Source organism: Labrus bergylta, chromosome 24 (assembly GCF_963930695.1).
Source record: "Labrus bergylta chromosome 24, fLabBer1.1, whole genome shotgun sequence".
Lineage (NCBI taxonomy): Eukaryota > Metazoa > Chordata > Actinopteri > Labriformes > Labridae > Labrus > Labrus bergylta.
The window spans coordinates 8,586,412-8,603,796 of record NC_089218.1 but is presented as its reverse complement, the minus strand read 5'-3'; the positions used below and the strand labels follow the sequence as shown (position 1 = coordinate 8,603,796).

Sequence of the window (17,385 nt, the reverse complement as noted above, 5' to 3'; positions counted from 1 at the left end):
CAGGGATTTAAAGGTGCAGGTGAATGAGTGCATGCCTCACTTGGATCTGATTTGAGAGGCAAAGAAGAAAAAGCAGGGAGGATAGTTAGTGTGAGACAAGAGCTGGGATGCAGCCACGGCGCACTTGGCCCGGCACACACATCTGGCCTGACTCGACTTCCCACAGCCTCCTCCAAACATTTTCAGGTCCTCTGCTTCGATCAGGAGCACTACAGCTGTGGCGTGCATGACAGCAAGAAATCTATTGTTTTGCTGAATGCCGGACTCAACTAAAATCTTGGATGGTGGGCCCCGTCTTCAAAAAGGCTGCAGTCACGCAGTGCTCCGTCAGGCCTTTCCGAGCTGCCAAACTCTGGTTCACAGGAAAACACAGGTCCTCAGCTAGGAAAGCAATGATTAGATTATGGTATTGTAGCACTCAGTGTACCTTTTTAGCATCAAAACAGAAAGAATGTAAACTTATTCTGGCAACATAAATCGTCTCATGAGGAGATGCTTTGGACAAGAAAGTCTTTGAAGTGAAGTAAAAGGACAAACCTGTGAAAGCTGTTCTGTTATATTTAGAGATCTTCCATGACTCTAAAACAGTGGTCTATCCTCAGGACCCACCACCAACTCCTTCATGAAAAATCCCAACCCAAATTTCAAATATTTGTCAGCCAATCACATTTATTTCATGAAAGACGTTGCAGTTTGGTCCTCAGGGTAAAAAAAAAACAAAAAACAGCCAGAACAAAGAAACGTCACAAAGCAAACATGTTAAAGAAGCGCTTCACATTCCAAGCACACCTTCGCGAACCCACTAAAAAACGACTCCACGACTGACTTTTGGGTCCCGACCCACCAGTTGAGAACCACTGCTTTTAAAGATAGACTTCTTAAGTCTGAGGCAGTGCCATAGTGATGTCATCTGTCCAATCTTGGCCCTCCCTAACAGAATATACCAGAAGGTGAAGGTTATAAGAGTGAAGATAAAGTTGCTTCTACTGTCATAGAAGTGTAAACAGTCGAGGCAGTAACAACAATGGCTGCCAGTTTTGAAGGTAACTTAATAAACCAAATGCAGAAAAATGCTCATGATGTCTGGGCCTTCATTTCCGTTTGACTAAACGGCGAACAAAAGCGCAACCTTCTCCTGTGGCTTTGCAAAACGTAGAGGTTCTTCATGGTTTGAGTTAGTTGGTGTGCCCTCTAGTGGAGTACTCCAGTACTGCACAGAATATACAGAAGCAGGTGTAGGACCTACTTGAATCCCAATGCAGCCATTGAAGGGATGGCGGAAGAGAACATACACTGCTATTTCTCTATCCCAGTGAACAGGTCGCTATAGCAACTTGAGCAAGGTCGTGAAAAATGTTGTTTTTAACCTCTGCCTCTCGCCGACATACCCCCTGGTGGCCATTAGGAAAGTGAAGGTCAAAGTCAGTACCACATTTGCTTCACTTTTAAAACCAAGAGGCTACGTCCATTTCATATGATTGTTGAGTAAAAGAATCTCAGGCCTATGCAGCAGCTTCCCCCCCCCCCCATTAACTCTAGATATACATTTCACAACTCCCCCCCCTCCTCCCACACACACACACACACACACACACACACAAAACTGAACATTTTAACATCCATGCAGGATTCATTTATTGCAGGACTGTTAGTTTTTGCAGAACATAATGGCACCTGGACAGATTTGTAAGTATAGGGTAAGACCATCCATATATCCATTGGTTTTTTTTACTGCAGGCCTTGACGACTTTACCATCTTTAATGTGTATTTCTAAGTTTTTACATTTCACTGAAGAGCCAAAGCACCACCACTGTGCACCGACATAAGGTAGAAGTTTTCATCAGAAAGGGTTTGAGAGGCTTCATTGTTCCTCGTGGTATTTTTTTATGTCCTGTGAAATTCCAATAAACTCCCCGTGGACACCAGACGTCTAAAGTAGCATCATCATATTATAAAACGTGTAATAGGATTTCCATAGTCCTTTTGTCGTGAGGGCAGAACGGTAGTCAGAGTCGCGGGGCTCAAGTTTCAGGCCTCCTCTTTTTGAAGTTACGCGGAGGAGGTGCAGAAGGAGGAGGAGGAGGGAGGAGGAGAAGGAGTTGCCTATTCAGAAATCAGAAATCCTTTTTTTTCCCCCCCTTCTTGTTCGCCGACACATGGGGTCACAAGAGCTGAATGGGTTCACACCGTAGACTGTAAATATTGGTGCACAGTGACGGGCTGCCTCGGACGCGGACGCACGCAGACGCCGATGAGAGCGCGCGCGCTAATTAGGAAAACCTGGTTGAGCAATTAAGCGCGAGGAGAGAAGACTTCCAAGTTTGTTAAGACAGTTTAGTATCTTCCTACCCGTTCCTTTAAACCCCGGTGGAGCTTTTTCTTTTTTTTTTTTTTTTTTTAAATCATCGGGGAATTGATTTTACGAGAAGTCTAAATTTACTCAAAAGTGGGTTCCACGTCAGGAGTTTTGGGATCTGCGCGTCCCGGAAAGCGGTGAGTCGCGACCACAATCCTGTCTCTCTTCGCTTACAAGTTCAGATAATCTGCAACACTTCGGTGAAGTCGGGTCTACCTCGACTTTAAATATCAATAAAAGTGCCACAAAAGCTATTTTTTAAACTTCTGCCACATCAGAATGGCAGAAAGAAAACCCGCACGGCACCCTCCTAAGCTTTACACCGATTTTCCTTTGTTATTTTAATGAGCAAGTCTCCTATTAATAAGTGGTTTAACTTTTTTCTAATCGTGTCTTACTCTGTTTCAAGTGACTGCTTCATCCTCTAATCCACCGGATTTTTGTTTCCCCCACTGAAGCTTGGCAGCACTTTGTTTTCCTCAAGGAATGCCACACTTTCCAAAACAATTCAGTCTGAGTCAGCAAAGCGTGTTCATAGCCTTCAACAGCTCTTTGAAACCGTCCTTTCAACTCCTTTTACTGCTTTATCTGAAACAGAGAAGGAGAAAGGCAGCCTGTCTTTGGGTTAAACGTTTGTCCCCTTTTTTTTTGGACGTCCTGGGCAAACTGTACTTTTTGTTGTGCGCCAAAGAAGAGCAGTGATTGACATTTGTAGGTGCTGTCTTCAGACTGCATGGGGATTTCATGTGCCCTCTGTCTGCTCCCTGAACCCTAAAATCCAGGCTTTCTGCTCTTGGTTAGGCAGGAATGTTAACTCGGCCTTCGCTTTGTCCAGATCCTCTGCCCAAAAAAACTCTCCAACCCCCTCCATCTCCTCCTGCAGCCCAGTGACTCCTGTAGCAGGAAAGCCATTAAATCAGTTGAGCTGGGTTTATCCCACATGAGCAAATAAGCTACTGTTTGAGAGATGACTTTGGTTAACTGTTGCAAAAATGTTTGCGTTTACTCGAGCTAGTTTGTCCAAGATAAACAGATTGTTTGGAGATGAGCTTCTTTTTTTGTGTCTGTGTGTGGAGAGGAAGATGGCAGCGAGGGGCATTTAACAGTGTCCCATCAATGGACGTTGTAAAGTACGTTTTGTGTGTCTACTGTGGGAGGAGACGGGTCTTTAACCTTTTCCTTTAGGATCTGCACCTTTTGGATCCCTTGTCACAGATCCTTAAAAGGAGGTAAACCCTCTTTGGAGCAGGAACACCTGCTGGATGAAGGTTATATCACCAGGTCCATCTGTATGAGTAAATAATGATAGAACACAGAGGCTGTGGTGGTTACATTTCATCCAGTGGATGTTGATGATAAATGGAGACTTGGAAAAATGTTTTTTGTTTTCAGTATTTTATTTATAAGGTTTCATTCTAACAGCAGAAAACAGTGCTAAAAACTACAGATCACAATACCAGAATTTTAGACCCCAGACATTATCCATACCTGTTACCACGGCAACAACAATACAACTCCTAGTCATCAAATATTTGGAAATGTCTTGGTTATAATCAGCATACATTGCAAACAAACTTTTAAACGGTGTCTGAATTGCGCAAATACATTGGCAATGTTTTGTATGGCTCACGGCCGCTTTTGGTTTTGAAATATGTCTGAACGCTTTGCTACCTTTTTTGCTATTGATTGTTAAGATAAAGATGTGGGTCATTTTAAACAAAGTGGTATCAAAAAGTATGACACTTTGACAGCCTTGGGTCTAACTGCTATATCTAATTGAATTTTCTGAAAGTCTGATAATGGTGAGTCTGTCATCAGAATAACTTTACTGAACACAAAATGTAGGAATGAAATGTACAGGGGGATTTAGAGACTCTCTCATTATGTATTTCTTTCCAGCAGTGTGGCTGATGTTCTCAGAACAGTCTGCAGCACGTGTAGCAGAGCATGAAGACTATTTTCATATTTGTCAAAAGAAGTCATTTTTGTGCAGAAAAGAGTATGTTCCCCATACCTGAGGCAATATTCTGTAACAAATGAGCTTAACCTCTCTTGAATAAGTCGTAACAACTCCAAAATTGACAGGCTCCACTAAAAACAAACTAAGACAAAAAGACGTAAATGGGAGAAGAAGTCTGGACACACTGCCTCCGTGAAGCGACCACTTCTTCTTCAGTCTTGCCTCTTTCTTTGAAAAGTCAAGTAATATTCAGCAAGTGCGACGTTTCCAGGTGTGTTTGTGTCACTGTGTTGGTGACCGATCAGTTCGTGGAAAGTGTGTTCAAATCCAGATGTCAGCCCTCTGGAGCTTCTTGTTTTGGCACTTCAGTTTTTGATTATATTTGTATGCAGATTAGACGCCGGATCAGTGGTCAGGCCTCTGCTCAAGACCATCTCTGTGGATTTATGACGGTAATAGTTTTCAGTTCTGGAAAGACGCTTTATGGTCAGTGCGTGCAGCACTTTTTCAGCTCGGGTCATGTCCTCAAATCACAGCTTGAACCGGAGTTTCTGAATATCAGACTTTCAATGGAGGAAACCGAACACTGTGATAACTGGGTCGCACGATGTTTAAAGGGACAGTTCAGCGTGTCTGAAGCAGGAGTGGCTTTAAAAAAAGTTTCAAAGAACACCAACATGGGGGCGGAAAAACTGCTTTACAGCAAACCTTATGAAACAACCTTCTTGTTGGTTTGTTTGTGTTTCAAAGTGCTTCTTTCCATGTTTATGTGCTCTACACCTCTGCCTTAACACCCACAGTAGACCATATAGGTGGGGTTTGTAATTGCATGTTGGGGTAAAACAGATGCCACATCCCAGCTGTGCTTGTTCCTGTCTCAGAACGACTCTCAGGGTCATGAAGCTGGCTGGTTTTTATGCAATTTCCCATTCCCACCCTCAAGAAGAAGCACTTTTATATTAGTTTTCCTGTAGATTAGGGTAGGAAGTCACTGGATTGGCTGACTCTTGCTTTTTTTTTTTTTTCCCCCTGAAGTTAATGAGTTTGAGATTTCATGAAGGGGACTTTTCAGACTGAGTTTTTAGATATGAGAAAAATCTCAGACCCATAATTTTCCCCGTCTGGCTCTCGCCAAGAAAGGCCAACTTCCAACGTGTTATCATAGTTTTGGTTAGCTGTCGAGCGTCTGAACTTTCACCATGACGGCTCTGGTTTTGGGGAGAACATTTTTCTGGTCAAGCTCGGGCAAGTCAGCCTTACCGAAGCTTGTGAAGATGCCAGTTTGGAGAGAGGAATGGATGAGTAACCTGGTGAGGGAGGGCCGCTGTATAAGGCACTGATCTGAGGAGACATACCTAAAGATGCTTGTAATGGTTAAAGCCTTGTACTGTTGAAATGAGTCATTAAATTCTGGTAATCTTCTGTGTTACACCCTTTTTTTTTTTTTTTTTAAAGAAGACATTTAGAAATGAGAGGTCCAATAAGTCCTAGAGTGACTATTGGATTTAAGGTATTAAATCAAAAATATTGTGGCATTAATGTCAGTTTAAAATGTGTTTTTGTTGTCCTGTTTGATTTAGGAAATATACATGTTTGATATGTAATCAACCTCATATGAGATCAATTTCCAAATGCAATGATTTACTTGTCTGATGTTCAAAGGAGATGTTTTTTTCTTTTAGATGTTTGAAGCCTTTCCTACAAAGGGACAGCAGTGTCATGTAAAAGAAGCAGCTGTGAAAAAGGACCCGCTCTGTCTTCGTGTCACGGCCGTGTTGGATTATCAAATACTGGGTTTTAAATCATTTAAAGGGATAATTCCTGGAAAGGTGACAGGAAATAAATTCTTAAGCTCCATTCACTGCTTTAGTATCATAATTCCTGCCGTCCAAATCCGCAGCAGGTCTCCTCACAGCTAGCTGCAGCTTGCCGGGCCGACACTTTGAAGTTTGATTAAGCAGCTCAGGCTCTGAATAGCGGGGAGGTGTGAAAATGAACGAGTACCAAACTGTCACTAAGGCTACGAGTATGAATCGCAGTGTGCTGTGTAGTTTACACTCGGATACCTGCATGTGTGAGAGCTCTGGGTCTGATTAAAACAAAGAATGTGGCTGTTTATTTCTCTGACCTGCAGTCGAGGTCTACCTAAAACACTTGCATGCAAGATTTGATCTCACATTCTTTTTATCATTTGGTGGAAAGATAAACCTGCATGTGCACACTTTCTTTCTTTCTCCTCTCATGAAGTAAAGGCCGACAACAAGGGGTGAATCGATGGCTGATCAATGCCTTGGTGAATTCCAGATTTACAGTCCATAAGCTTCAGGATTTGATTCATGAGGAAACGGAGAGAAGCAGCTGATATTTAAACATTAAATCAGAGAAAACAAACGGTCCTTAGCATTTAGTAATCATAAAAAAGACTGAAATGATCATAAATGTGTCAAAATAGGTTGGACTGATTCATTGATGCATCAATAAAATGCTTCAGTTTTATGAACCCACTTTTCTGTGTGGACAGACAGTAACTGCTAGAAGTTGCTTTTGTAGTTCTCAGTTCATTCTTGTTTGTACAGTGGAAAAAAAGAAGTTATTTTTCCTCTTTTTTTTGTTTCTGTAGAGCTGTAACCTCAAGAAAAACAAAAACAGCAAAAGAGCATATGTTTGCAATACAATGGTGGCTCAGTGAACTATAAAAGGAACAAAACAAAAAAAGCAAAGTAGACTTTAACCATTTCTTTTAATGTATTTCTTTCCAGAGCTGGTTTAGCTCCCCGGTCACCTCGGCACCATGAGCTGGAGCTTCCTCACTCGTCTGCTGGACGAGATCTCCAACCACTCCACCTTTGTGGGAAAGGTCTGGCTGACTGTGCTCATCATCTTCCGCATCGTGCTCACAGCCGTCGGCGGTGAAACCATATACTACGATGAACAGAGTAAATTTGTCTGTAACACGCAGCAGCCTGGCTGTGAAAACGTCTGTTACGATGCGTTTGCACCGCTCTCGCACGTCCGATTCTGGATCTTTCAGGTGAGCCGCCCGTCGCATTTCTCTGAAACCATTCTGACGACGTTACGCCTCGGAATAGTTAAAGTCTTAATCATTTTCATTCCAGGTGATCATGATCACGACCCCCACCATTATGTATCTGGGATTTGCGATGCACAAGATCGCAAGGAATGAAGACGGCGAGTATCGGCCTGTTCGGAAACAGAAGAAGAGGATGCCCATCGTGAGCCGAGGGGCGGTCCGAGACTACGAAGAGGCGGAGGACAATGGCGAGGAAGACCCCATGATCGCTGAAGAAATCGAAACAGAAAAACCAGATAAAGTGGAAAAAAGTAAGATGGCTATTTGAGCGGCTCGATTATTCCTTTTTTTTGTGCAAATGAAGATTCTAACCAGTGTCTCTGTTTCCCAAGGCTCAGAGAAAAAGCATGACGGTCGTCGGAGGATCCTCCGTGACGGCCTGATGAAAGTGTACGTGTGCCAGCTGATGTGGCGCTCGGCTTTTGAGATCGCCTTCCTCTTCGGCCAGTACGTCCTCTTCGGCTTCGAGGTGATCCCCTCCTACGTGTGCACCCGCTCGCCCTGCCCGCACACCGTCGACTGCTTCGTGTCGCGCCCGACAGAGAAAACCATCTTCCTCCTGGTGATGTACGTCGTGTCCTTCCTCTGCCTTCTGCTCACCGTCTTTGAGATCATCCACCTCGGCATCGGCGGCGTCAGGGACACCTTCCGCAGACGGGCCACGCTGACCCCCCGAGGCCCTCATCCAAAGTCATCACGTGCCATGCCAACAGCTCCGCCAGGGTACCATGCCACCATGAAGAAGGAGAAGCTCAAAGGGGAGCTGAAGGACTTGCCGATTGGCGACTCCGGGAGGGAGAGCTTCGGGGACGAGGTGCACTCGTCCAAGGAGCTGGATCGGTTGAGGAGGCACCTGAAGCTGGCCCAGCAGCACCTGGACCTGGCCTATCAGGCGGATGAAGGAAGTCCTTCACGGAGCAGCAGCCCCGAGGTGAACACGGCTGCAGAGACGGCAGCCGAGCAGAACCGCCTAAACTTCGCCCAGGAGCAGCAGGGAGAGACCAGTGAGCAAGGTAAAGATGCTTTCAGAATCAGGCCTGAACTGCTCAAATATTTGCGATGTATTTTATCAGTATGTCTCGAGTTATGACATTGAAACAGGAGTTTACCACCAAAAGTTTTGGATAAGAGCTCCAAGATTTTATGCCTTTTTGTTTGTGCCATTTATCAAACTTTTAAACCTGAATAAACAAACACTGCATATGTTTTGATTTGAAAACACAGCAATTACTCATTAGCTATGTATACCAGAAGAAGCTAAACCATCTTTAGTTCAGACCTCTTCAAAGTAAGGATTTGTACTTTTTTCATGATATCTTGTCCTGAATAGGGAAACTAATGTGGTTATTTGACTGTCAAGTGTACTACATACACATTTCAATGACTAAGAATAACTGTTGGTATCAGACCCAAACCTTGCACTCGATTTTTTTTTTTTTTTTGGGGGGGGGAGAGAAAACATCTGGAAGAAAAGTTTTGCCAACCTATAAAAATACTTTTTCCATAAGTCATGTTTTGCAACTTGCAATGAACCCATTAACATCAAATAAGATTAAGTTTCATTGAATTTATGTAAGAAAATCATTTAAAAATGCCCTGGAGAATTTCACAGCTCGAGTTTACAGCTTGAAGTTGATTTTTTTCCAGCAACAAACTGCAAACTGACTAAAATCAACACTTTGAATGCAGTGAATCTCTTCATTTCACACTATGCTTTTAACCTATGAGCAATAAGTTTCTAGGGAAGATTTTGTGGATTGACTTGTAGAACCAGCTCTGCTGCAAACTTCCTAATTACTGATCTACTTTAGATTTCTATCTGTAAAGGAAGGGGCTGACCTCAAGAGAAGTAAAACATCATGTCACCCATGGAAGAAGACTTTTAAAGTTGAGGTTTTTAAGTGAGAGTACGTGCTGAATATCCCTCTTGTTTTGCTCTTCTTCCTCCAGGAATACATGCCTGAGCGTGCTTCCTGCCTCAAACGTCTGCGCCTCCATTCCTACTGGCCTTAAACACATGGGGGAAGCACATATGGGAGTGCAGTCAGACCACTGAGGGAGACCAAGAGCGTATGTTTGTTTGTGTGTGTGTGTGTGTTTGTGTGTGTGTGTTTGTGTGTGTGTGTGTGGATGGGAGAAACGTGCCTTTCAGTATTAGGGGTCAGTCTAAAAGCTGACTGAGGTTCATCTCCACGACTGTAAACTTGAAAGCCGGCCACATCTCCAGCTTCTACTTGCTTACCTACGTGAAAAAAAAAAAAAAAAAAAAAAAAACCTTGTCTACACCCTTTTTTTTTTTTTTTTTTTTTTTCCTGAACGCCCACTCTGTTTTTTTGCGGCCATGCTATAATCCTCCATTTCAGACCTTGCCAGGATTATGGAAAGCTTTAAACTCCTCTGGCCAAGTCTACTTTTGTTGTCTTCATCACTAAAGAGTGGCTCTCTGTTTATAAAATGTCCCCAAATCCTAGCTTTGTTGGCTTCAGAGAGGTTTTCAAACAACACAGCCTTGGGTTATGTCGTGTCTGGAGCACGAGCAGTAGAATCTTTTCCAACAAGGGTGGCTAAACCTGTACTAGATGGTTCATCTTTCATGTGCAAGAGAAACAGATCTCATTCTAGGGATTATTGGTGTTTATTAGCTGGAAACCACAGCATTCATTTCACAAGTATCAGACAGATTTTGTAGCCTGTATATTTGCTCAAATCGGCCAAAATGTTTACCTGGGAAATGCTTGAATTCTTAAACAGGAAATGTTCCAAGAGATTTCCAAGAACCATTTTTAATGGTACAATCATTTATAATTTTTTTTTCTTTCAGTTTCTTGACCAAAGCTCTTGATTAGTTTCCTTTTTGTCTAGATTAGAAGGAAATGTTGGCATCTTAACGCCACCTGTTTCACATAACTGCTGAAAACTAGGCTCTTGGATGTTAGATACTCCTTTTTTCTCCTTCCCTGAATTATGTACAAAACAAATGATTCATAATGTTAGTGCAGAAAGCTTAGAAAATATCACTTTTTCTTTTGTCAAACAGCTGAAAACATCTGTCTCCTGGGCTACCGTCAACAATGACATTCCATCCTCCGTCTTTTGAATTTACATATTTCTCCGCTGAGACATATTTTCCACCCTTGACGTGCACCACTGCCCCTCCATTGTGCTGAAACATGGGTGCTTTTCATGCATCCGGGGGAAAGAAACACAAACCCAGCTGAGGAGAGGATGACAGTTGGCTGCTGACGCACAACCCGGCACCATGTAAACACACACATTCTCCATTCATCATGAGACTTTTGATCAATAGCTTTCCGTGTTCAGTGTACTTTGGTTTTATGATCTTTGGCTGGAATAATGAAACTGCAGATCGCCAAAGAGCTTTTTTGATGCTGTATTTTTGTAATCATCTCAAATTCAACTTTCATACAAGGTACAACGTTCCATTTTTGAATATGGTACTTCAATGCTTTTTTTTTCTATTGTCAGTTTTGTAGTTTTTGTAACTGTAGAGATTATTTTGTCTTCAGAGTAAATAAATATATTTGAACAATATGTTTGGGACATTGGACTCAAATCTTTTTTTCTGTGGGAAAGTTGCTGCGTGGTCAGTTCTTCCTGTGCTTTTAGTCCGACAGTCTTGTTGGAGAGTTGAGTCAGCCTGTTAATTGTGCAAATGTTCAACTTCAACACTCGTTTAAGCTGAAATGTACGCAAGAAGGAATGACCATCTTGGTTTAATCATCTCAAACAGATTAGCGTTGTGTGTGTGTGTGTGTGTGTGTGTGTGTGGATGTACAAAAACAAAACAAATCCACGTTTAAATCAGTGATTTAATGTACATTACCGATCATCTGTTAAGAGCAGGTTTCAGACTATTTGAAGTACTGAAGGGAAATGTTGTAAAAGTTAGGTCAACACTGACCTCTACAGGTTAAATGAAAAAACACAAAGGACATCTAAATAAACCTTCCAGGATTTGATTTCGTAAAACAATGACAAAACATCTCTGATTAGTTGGACAGAAGGCATTTATAAGCAGAGTGAGTGGAGTCTTAAAGGGCCAGTCACCTTAAATTACAAAACGTTTTTGTTCTATATGCTTGGATTTAAAATAATCCACTTTTGAATTAAAAATCCAATGAAATGCATGTAACATCAAAGAAATGTGCTCAACCATATCCTTAGGAATTTGAAAAGTAAAGGGACTTTTATTGTGAAGTGTTTGTAATTGGAGGCTGAAAGTACTTAACCAGGAAAAAGGAAACACACTTGACAAACTTCATATAAATAAAAACAAATATGATGTAGTTTTTTTGGTGAACTGGCCCTTTAATGCTTCAATTTTCAAATACAAGTGCACTCCTCAGGTATGATATTGGGCAGGGTCTCGTACTTGAATGAGTACCCACCATCAGATGTCGTAGTGATCCTCAGGGACCTCATCGTCCCGGGCACTGGAGCGCAGCACTGCGGGATCCCCAGGACGGAGGTGGTGCGATCCAAGGCCGAGCAGTTCCCGTGGCAGTAGTAGAATGTCAGCACCTTCGGGTGGATGATCCAGTTGTCCCAGCCGAGCTCCTCGAAGCTGATCTGGATCTCTGCTCGGTGGCAGTCTCTGTGCTGGGGTCTCTCCTGGGAGGGCCTCTGGAGGAGGTCAATGGCAGAGAGAGACCAGGGGATGGTGACGGGGGCCTCGCGCGGGGATCGAACGGAACCACGAGACTGAGCCCGAAGGTGGAGAAAGGGCATCTTGTCTGATTCGTTGGCGTGGCACTCACAGGCCAGACAACGCACTTGAAGCAGAAAAGGACCCTCGGCCATAAAAACAAGCAGCTTTTGGTCGAGGTCAAAGGTGGTCCATCCGTCCGAGCTCCTCGATGCCGGTGATTCTGCGGCCTGCAGGAGCTGCTGCCCCGAAGTGAGGATGAAGAGCTGGACTGAGGAGTTTGCTGACACTCCTTCCCCCCCTGCGTAGAACCAGAGGTGGGCAGATGTGAGCGTTGTCTCGTGGGTGTTCACTGACGGCTGGAAGTAATACGTAAAGTGGGTGTTGGTGGTTTCTGCAGGAGCTGACTCAGACTGGGCACAGGACGAATCTGCAGAAGTGAGATTAGAGAGCAATCAGGGACATAATTGGTGCATGCATGTAAATACCTTCAACCCACATTACATGTAATGTTTTTGCTGACCTCTAGTGGTTAAGTTTCCCAGTTGTCAAAGACTGAGCTAAAGTTACCAACTACAGTAATCACAAAAATAATCCACATTTTGGGTCTGTAATGAAATGCCTCTCAAAGTATGTCCATGTACTTTAAGGTCAATTACTTCCACACCTTTTGTTGTTAAAGTCGGCCTTCCTTTTCCATTTTTCTTCTGTTGTGTACTTATAGAAATTGCAACTACCTAGCTTTAGTTGTTTTGCATGTGCAGCATGCATACACTGCTATACAAAAAAAAGTGATTTTAACATTTAGATAATGACTGTATGTGGTGCACAACAGCCTCAAAGGTAAATGTAAGAATGCCGAAACATGCAGCAGTGCTTCAGCGCCATATTGTATTGTCTTATGCTCAAGAGTCCAGCATAAAAATGATTTAATATTTTCTAGTATTTGCACCTAACATTCTCCGTTACACATCACTTGCATGGCACTCATAGGTTGAGAAAATGTTTCACCGACAGAGCTTCAACTATTTCAATGCTAATTATTTTGACTCATAAGTTGGGGGTAAAATGTCATTTACGTTTGCACACGATCAGGCAAGTTTTGTTGTGCCGTTGCATGAAAAAGTTGCATGAATAAGTGTGCTATACTGGAATCTAGAGTAGCTTTTATCTGGGTTTCTTACCAGAGCTGGGGAAGACAATAATTTGTGTTGTTTCCTGGTTTGAACCAGCTGGCTGCTTGACCCATGCTGTCCTGCTTGTCCTCGGGGCCCTCAGCGGTGCCGGCCCTGCATCTGGCTCTACTGTATCCCCATCTGCACGTTGCATTGTTGTTTGAGGAGGCTCCTCTAAATCAAGGCCCTGCAGAACCCGATCTCTGAACCAGGACAAAACCGCTTCCCGGGGCACCTCCTCCCCCCTGCAGGCATGAGTCAGAAAGTGGATCCACAAAGGGGCCAGGATGAAGACCTTGCAGGACACCATGGCTGTACTGTAGCTCCAGAAAACTGATTCTGTTATGTGACTTTTCCTATTCTCACACATATCTGTTTGGCTCTGCAGCTATCTGACTTTGACTGTAGTCTGCAAGGCAAGTATTTTGTTGCCGATACACAAAGGGAAGATAGCAAAGGACGGCCTTGACGGTTGGGATGTTGTGTTTTGCGTTTCTGTGGCTGAACTTCACTGAAGGAACTTTTCAACTTGTTTTGTTCTCTAACACTAAACTTAACACTGCGTTGCTCTTCACAAAATCTAGACCAAAAAAGTGCAATAAAATCACATTTATTCTGTTTTTATTAACACATAGAATATGTGGATAATAATTGCCATATCTAACACACACCTGTTTCTCCACTAGACAAAAAAAGCCTATTGTACCTCGCTCTACCTTTTTATCTGACTGTCCTTGACTCCTTGAATGCATCCGAGAGAAATACGTTTTCACAATGTTTATCTTTCATATTGTTTTGTACCAGCCAATAATCCTTTGACCGCTGTTATAAATAAGATGTTAAATTCAAACAAAACAGTCCAAAATGAAAGTCCACTATTTCCAAAGCGTTCAACTTTCAAAACTGTCTAACTACGAATAAAAATATGTATTATGTAACAATGCTGCAACAAGGAACATGCACAATTAACTAATAATACATAATGTGCTGTGTTTACATCATTAACTAAACTGTTGTTTTTTTTTTTTACCAGTACAGTCAAAGTTTTTACTGTGTGGCCACAAGGTGCATTGCAGGATGGTGGCACATTAAACCTCTCATTATTTTATTTAGAATATAATTATCACATTTTACTGAAACTGCTTATCTATAAAGCACTCTTTATTTTTAAAGATGCTATTATTACTCTTCTAGTTTTTTAAAGTATGATTGTCAATGCAATACTGAATCAGTGTTTAAATACTTTGTTTCTTTAATCCAGCACTTGTCATGTGAATGTACTTACTATGTTCACCTTGGTTTTATTGATTTACCTGCATTTTGTGTTTTTGTAAAGTAGTTTCTCCTCAGAGTCAGGGGTGGATCGAGAAGGGTGGCATAGGGCAGCAAATGATTAAAATATAATCAATATATATGTGTGTGTGTGTGTGTGTGTGTGTGTGATGAGTGACTATACATTCAGGTAAACATTGTGCATGTGGGAAAAAAAAGTCTAAAAACACACTAATCTGATTTTTTTTTATCAATAAACATTTGATTATTTACTTTTATCTTGTTTATGTGTCCTCTTATTTATAACTTTTACTTTTCGTCGATCGAAACTTTCTGCGACACTTCCTGTTGAAGCTTCCGCTAATCACGCCCAGGTGTGTACAGGTGTTCTCAGGTGTGTGCAGGTGTGTACAGGTGTTCTCAGGTGTCATTGTTTATACACGTTCGGGCAGCCTGGCTGTGGATCAAAGCGGTGGAAGAAGAAGGAGCCGGGGAAGGAGAGATGAAGTCTAGATACTCAGTGAGTCTTTAAAAGTTCAGTTTTGTGTGAAAAGCCACAAAATAGAAATACCGCTACAAATGTTGGAAAAAATAAAGTGGAGTAAACATTTATAATTAATAGTAACAGGGTTTAGCAAATTATGCGCGTATTTTAGTCTCATTATTCACATTACATAATGCTTACTGCTCATTAAAAATCGGACATGTCGTTTTAGTTCAGAATTTAGACAAAGTGAAGAGAAAGTTGTTGTTTGAACTCAACATTCAGGGTTTTCTTCTTGTTTCTTTGTACAGGTGTGTGCAGGTGTTTCCTCGCTCTGTGCTGTAGCTCCGAGGTAAAATGATTTTCTAAACATTACTGTTCACAGAGCTCAGAGATTAAATGTTCATCTTGATAAAGTAATATGAATAAACTTCATTTATTTCATTTAAAAAGTAAAAGCTCTTCATCCAGCCTTCTGTGTTTAATTTACTCAAAGAAACAGCAGTCTGATTCATTTATTATTTAAGTGCAGTAACCAACAACTAACCACCAGAGGGCGCCCTCTCTATATAAAGTGATTTATAAACGATATAATGCATTTATTTTCAACCTTTAACTTTAATTAGAGTTTTTGTTCTTGTGACAGTTAATTTTGTAAGTCAATAAAGTAATTTGATATTTAAGATTACATCATTGTATGCTAAATTATTTATATTAAAGCTGAATTTTTACTTTCGACCTTTTTCATATTAGGTTTTACAAACATGTCATTTATTATTACAGTGTCGACAGCGACTGCAACGGGACCAAAAGCAGGTAGAAATCACTTCCATTACTTCTTGTTTATTGTTTGTGATATAAAGATTAAAAAAAAAACAAAAAAAAAAACTATTTGTTGAAGTACAAAAACCTTTACTAATCTGAAAAACTTTCACAAGGGCTCTGGTTGCGAGGTAACATATATTTGATATATAATACATAATATTTTGGTGTTTGTGACAGTTTCATTTGATCAAACTCATTTATAGGCTTTATTTAGCCTAAACAGAGCCTTTCTTAGCATTTGTGTTATTAAACTGTTAGCCCCCTCTTAGCTTTGGTTTATTTACAAAAAAAAAACAGAGCTGAATTATGTAGGCTATGTTGTGTTGTTTTTAATGTGAATGTGACAATTGCGTTATTGTCCACAAGAGGGCGATAAAATACTACAGCAAAGTGTGAATCTTTCACATTTATATGTTTTTGGACACTGCAAAATGAAATGGTTGTAAGTGATAAAGTGTATCAAATAACAAACAGGTCATGTGGGGAGAATCATTTCATATAAATAAAAAGTATACAAACATGTAGGCTGTAATATTTTTCAGGAGAAAATAAGCAAAAACGCTATGAGGGGATGCCATTGAACTTTCTTTTATAACATCTTAAAACGGTTTTGCAACCTCCACTTTAAAAAAGGGAAGAAAAAGAGATGATGTTATGTCATCAGTGTATATTTTGGGCTTCTTTCAGGTCATGATTTTTGAAGGGGACAAATCACAATTTAAAAGAGATGTATTCAAGTTTTTCAAAGTCGTCTTTTTTTTTGCTGTGAATGAGACCCATGATACTTAAGATTTTCTCATTATCTTGCCTCGCTTTTGAAAGTGAACATCATGGAGAAAAAAAAAAAAAACCTGAACAAAGATTAAACTTAATATATGCCGACACGTTGACAGGAAATGAAAGACAAGATATATAAAAGTGTGCAAAGCAAACGAGAATGCACAAGATTGTTTTTTCATTCACTCTTCATGAAAATGTTTTGAAAGAACTTCTTAAATGCTTCCGTTTGCTGAACATCAACAAATTGTTGTGTGTGTTGCAGTCATCACACTGACTTGAATTGCATTGTATTGCTGGATCACTGCTGTACAGTTGCATGAATCACTGAGCCCCAACTTTTATTCTTAGACTTTCTTTTTATAGCGGCTCCAACTGTCACACGCACGCTGTCTCTGCTTGTCTCACACACATTTGGGTTGATAACACTATCTAAAGGGCTTGGAGTGTGGGAGCTTGCGTGTGCCTGTGTGTGTGTGTGTGTGTGTGTATGAGTGTGTGCGTGCAGGTCATACATGGCAGCCAAAGAAATGTGACCTATCAGTGGTGGTGCAGCTGTCGTGTCCAACCTGAGGGAGTTGGGGGTGAAGCAGTGAGATGGGAGAGAGAAGGAGACAGATAACATGAGCTGCTTTGAGCCCGAACGAGCTCAAAGAGGTAAAAACGTGTGTTTCTTTAAATGCACACAAATGTAGTTACCTAAAAGAGCCAGAAGTAGAAGGCCAGATTGGTTTGACATTTGGATAAAGGATCTCTCTCTCTCTCTCTCTCTCTCTCT

At 41.4% G+C, this 17,385-nt stretch overlaps 2 protein-coding genes across 2 annotated transcripts; one reads left to right on the top strand and one right to left on the bottom strand.

Moving 5' to 3' along the window:
- The first annotated feature begins 2,131 nt into the window (after window positions 1–2,131).
- LOC109990154 (gap junction gamma-1 protein) lies at window positions 2,132–10,960 on the top strand. The gene is made up of 5 exons (XM_020642163.3): window positions 2,132–2,494; window positions 7,077–7,348; window positions 7,434–7,659; window positions 7,741–8,421; window positions 9,359–10,960. The coding sequence occupies exons 2-5, from the start codon at window positions 7,109–7,111 to the stop codon at window positions 9,370–9,372; spliced, it is 1,161 nt and encodes a 386-aa protein (XP_020497819.1). The 5' UTR covers window positions 2,132–2,494; window positions 7,077–7,108; the 3' UTR covers window positions 9,373–10,960.
- A 553-nt stretch (window positions 10,961–11,513) lies between these two features.
- On the bottom strand, window positions 11,514–14,743 carry inha (inhibin subunit alpha). The gene is made up of 2 exons (XM_020642161.3): window positions 13,259–14,743; window positions 11,514–12,504 (listed from the first exon to the last, which is right to left on the bottom strand). The coding sequence occupies exons 1-2, from the start codon at window positions 13,617–13,619 to the stop codon at window positions 11,753–11,755; spliced, it is 1,113 nt and encodes a 370-aa protein (XP_020497817.3). The 5' UTR covers window positions 13,620–14,743; the 3' UTR covers window positions 11,514–11,752.
- Window positions 14,744–17,385: the final 2,642 nt, after the last annotated feature.

Coding starts and splice junctions, on each gene's coding strand:
- inha (XM_020642161.3), bottom strand. CDS start 13,619: ATGTGTGAGAATAGGAAAAGTCACATAACAGAATCAGTTTTCTGGAGC. Junction 12,505..13,258: donor TATTGTCTTCCCCAGCTCTG/GTAAGAAACCCA, acceptor TCACTTCTGCAG/ATTCGTCCTGTGCCCAGTCT.
- LOC109990154 (XM_020642163.3), top strand. CDS start 7,109: ATGAGCTGGAGCTTCCTCACTCGTCTGCTGGACGAGATCTCCAACCAC. Junction 7,349..7,433: donor TCCGATTCTGGATCTTTCAG/GTGAGCCGCCCG, acceptor TTTTCATTCCAG/GTGATCATGATCACGACCCC. Junction 7,660..7,740: donor ACCAGATAAAGTGGAAAAAA/GTAAGATGGCTA, acceptor CTGTTTCCCAAG/GCTCAGAGAAAAAGCATGAC.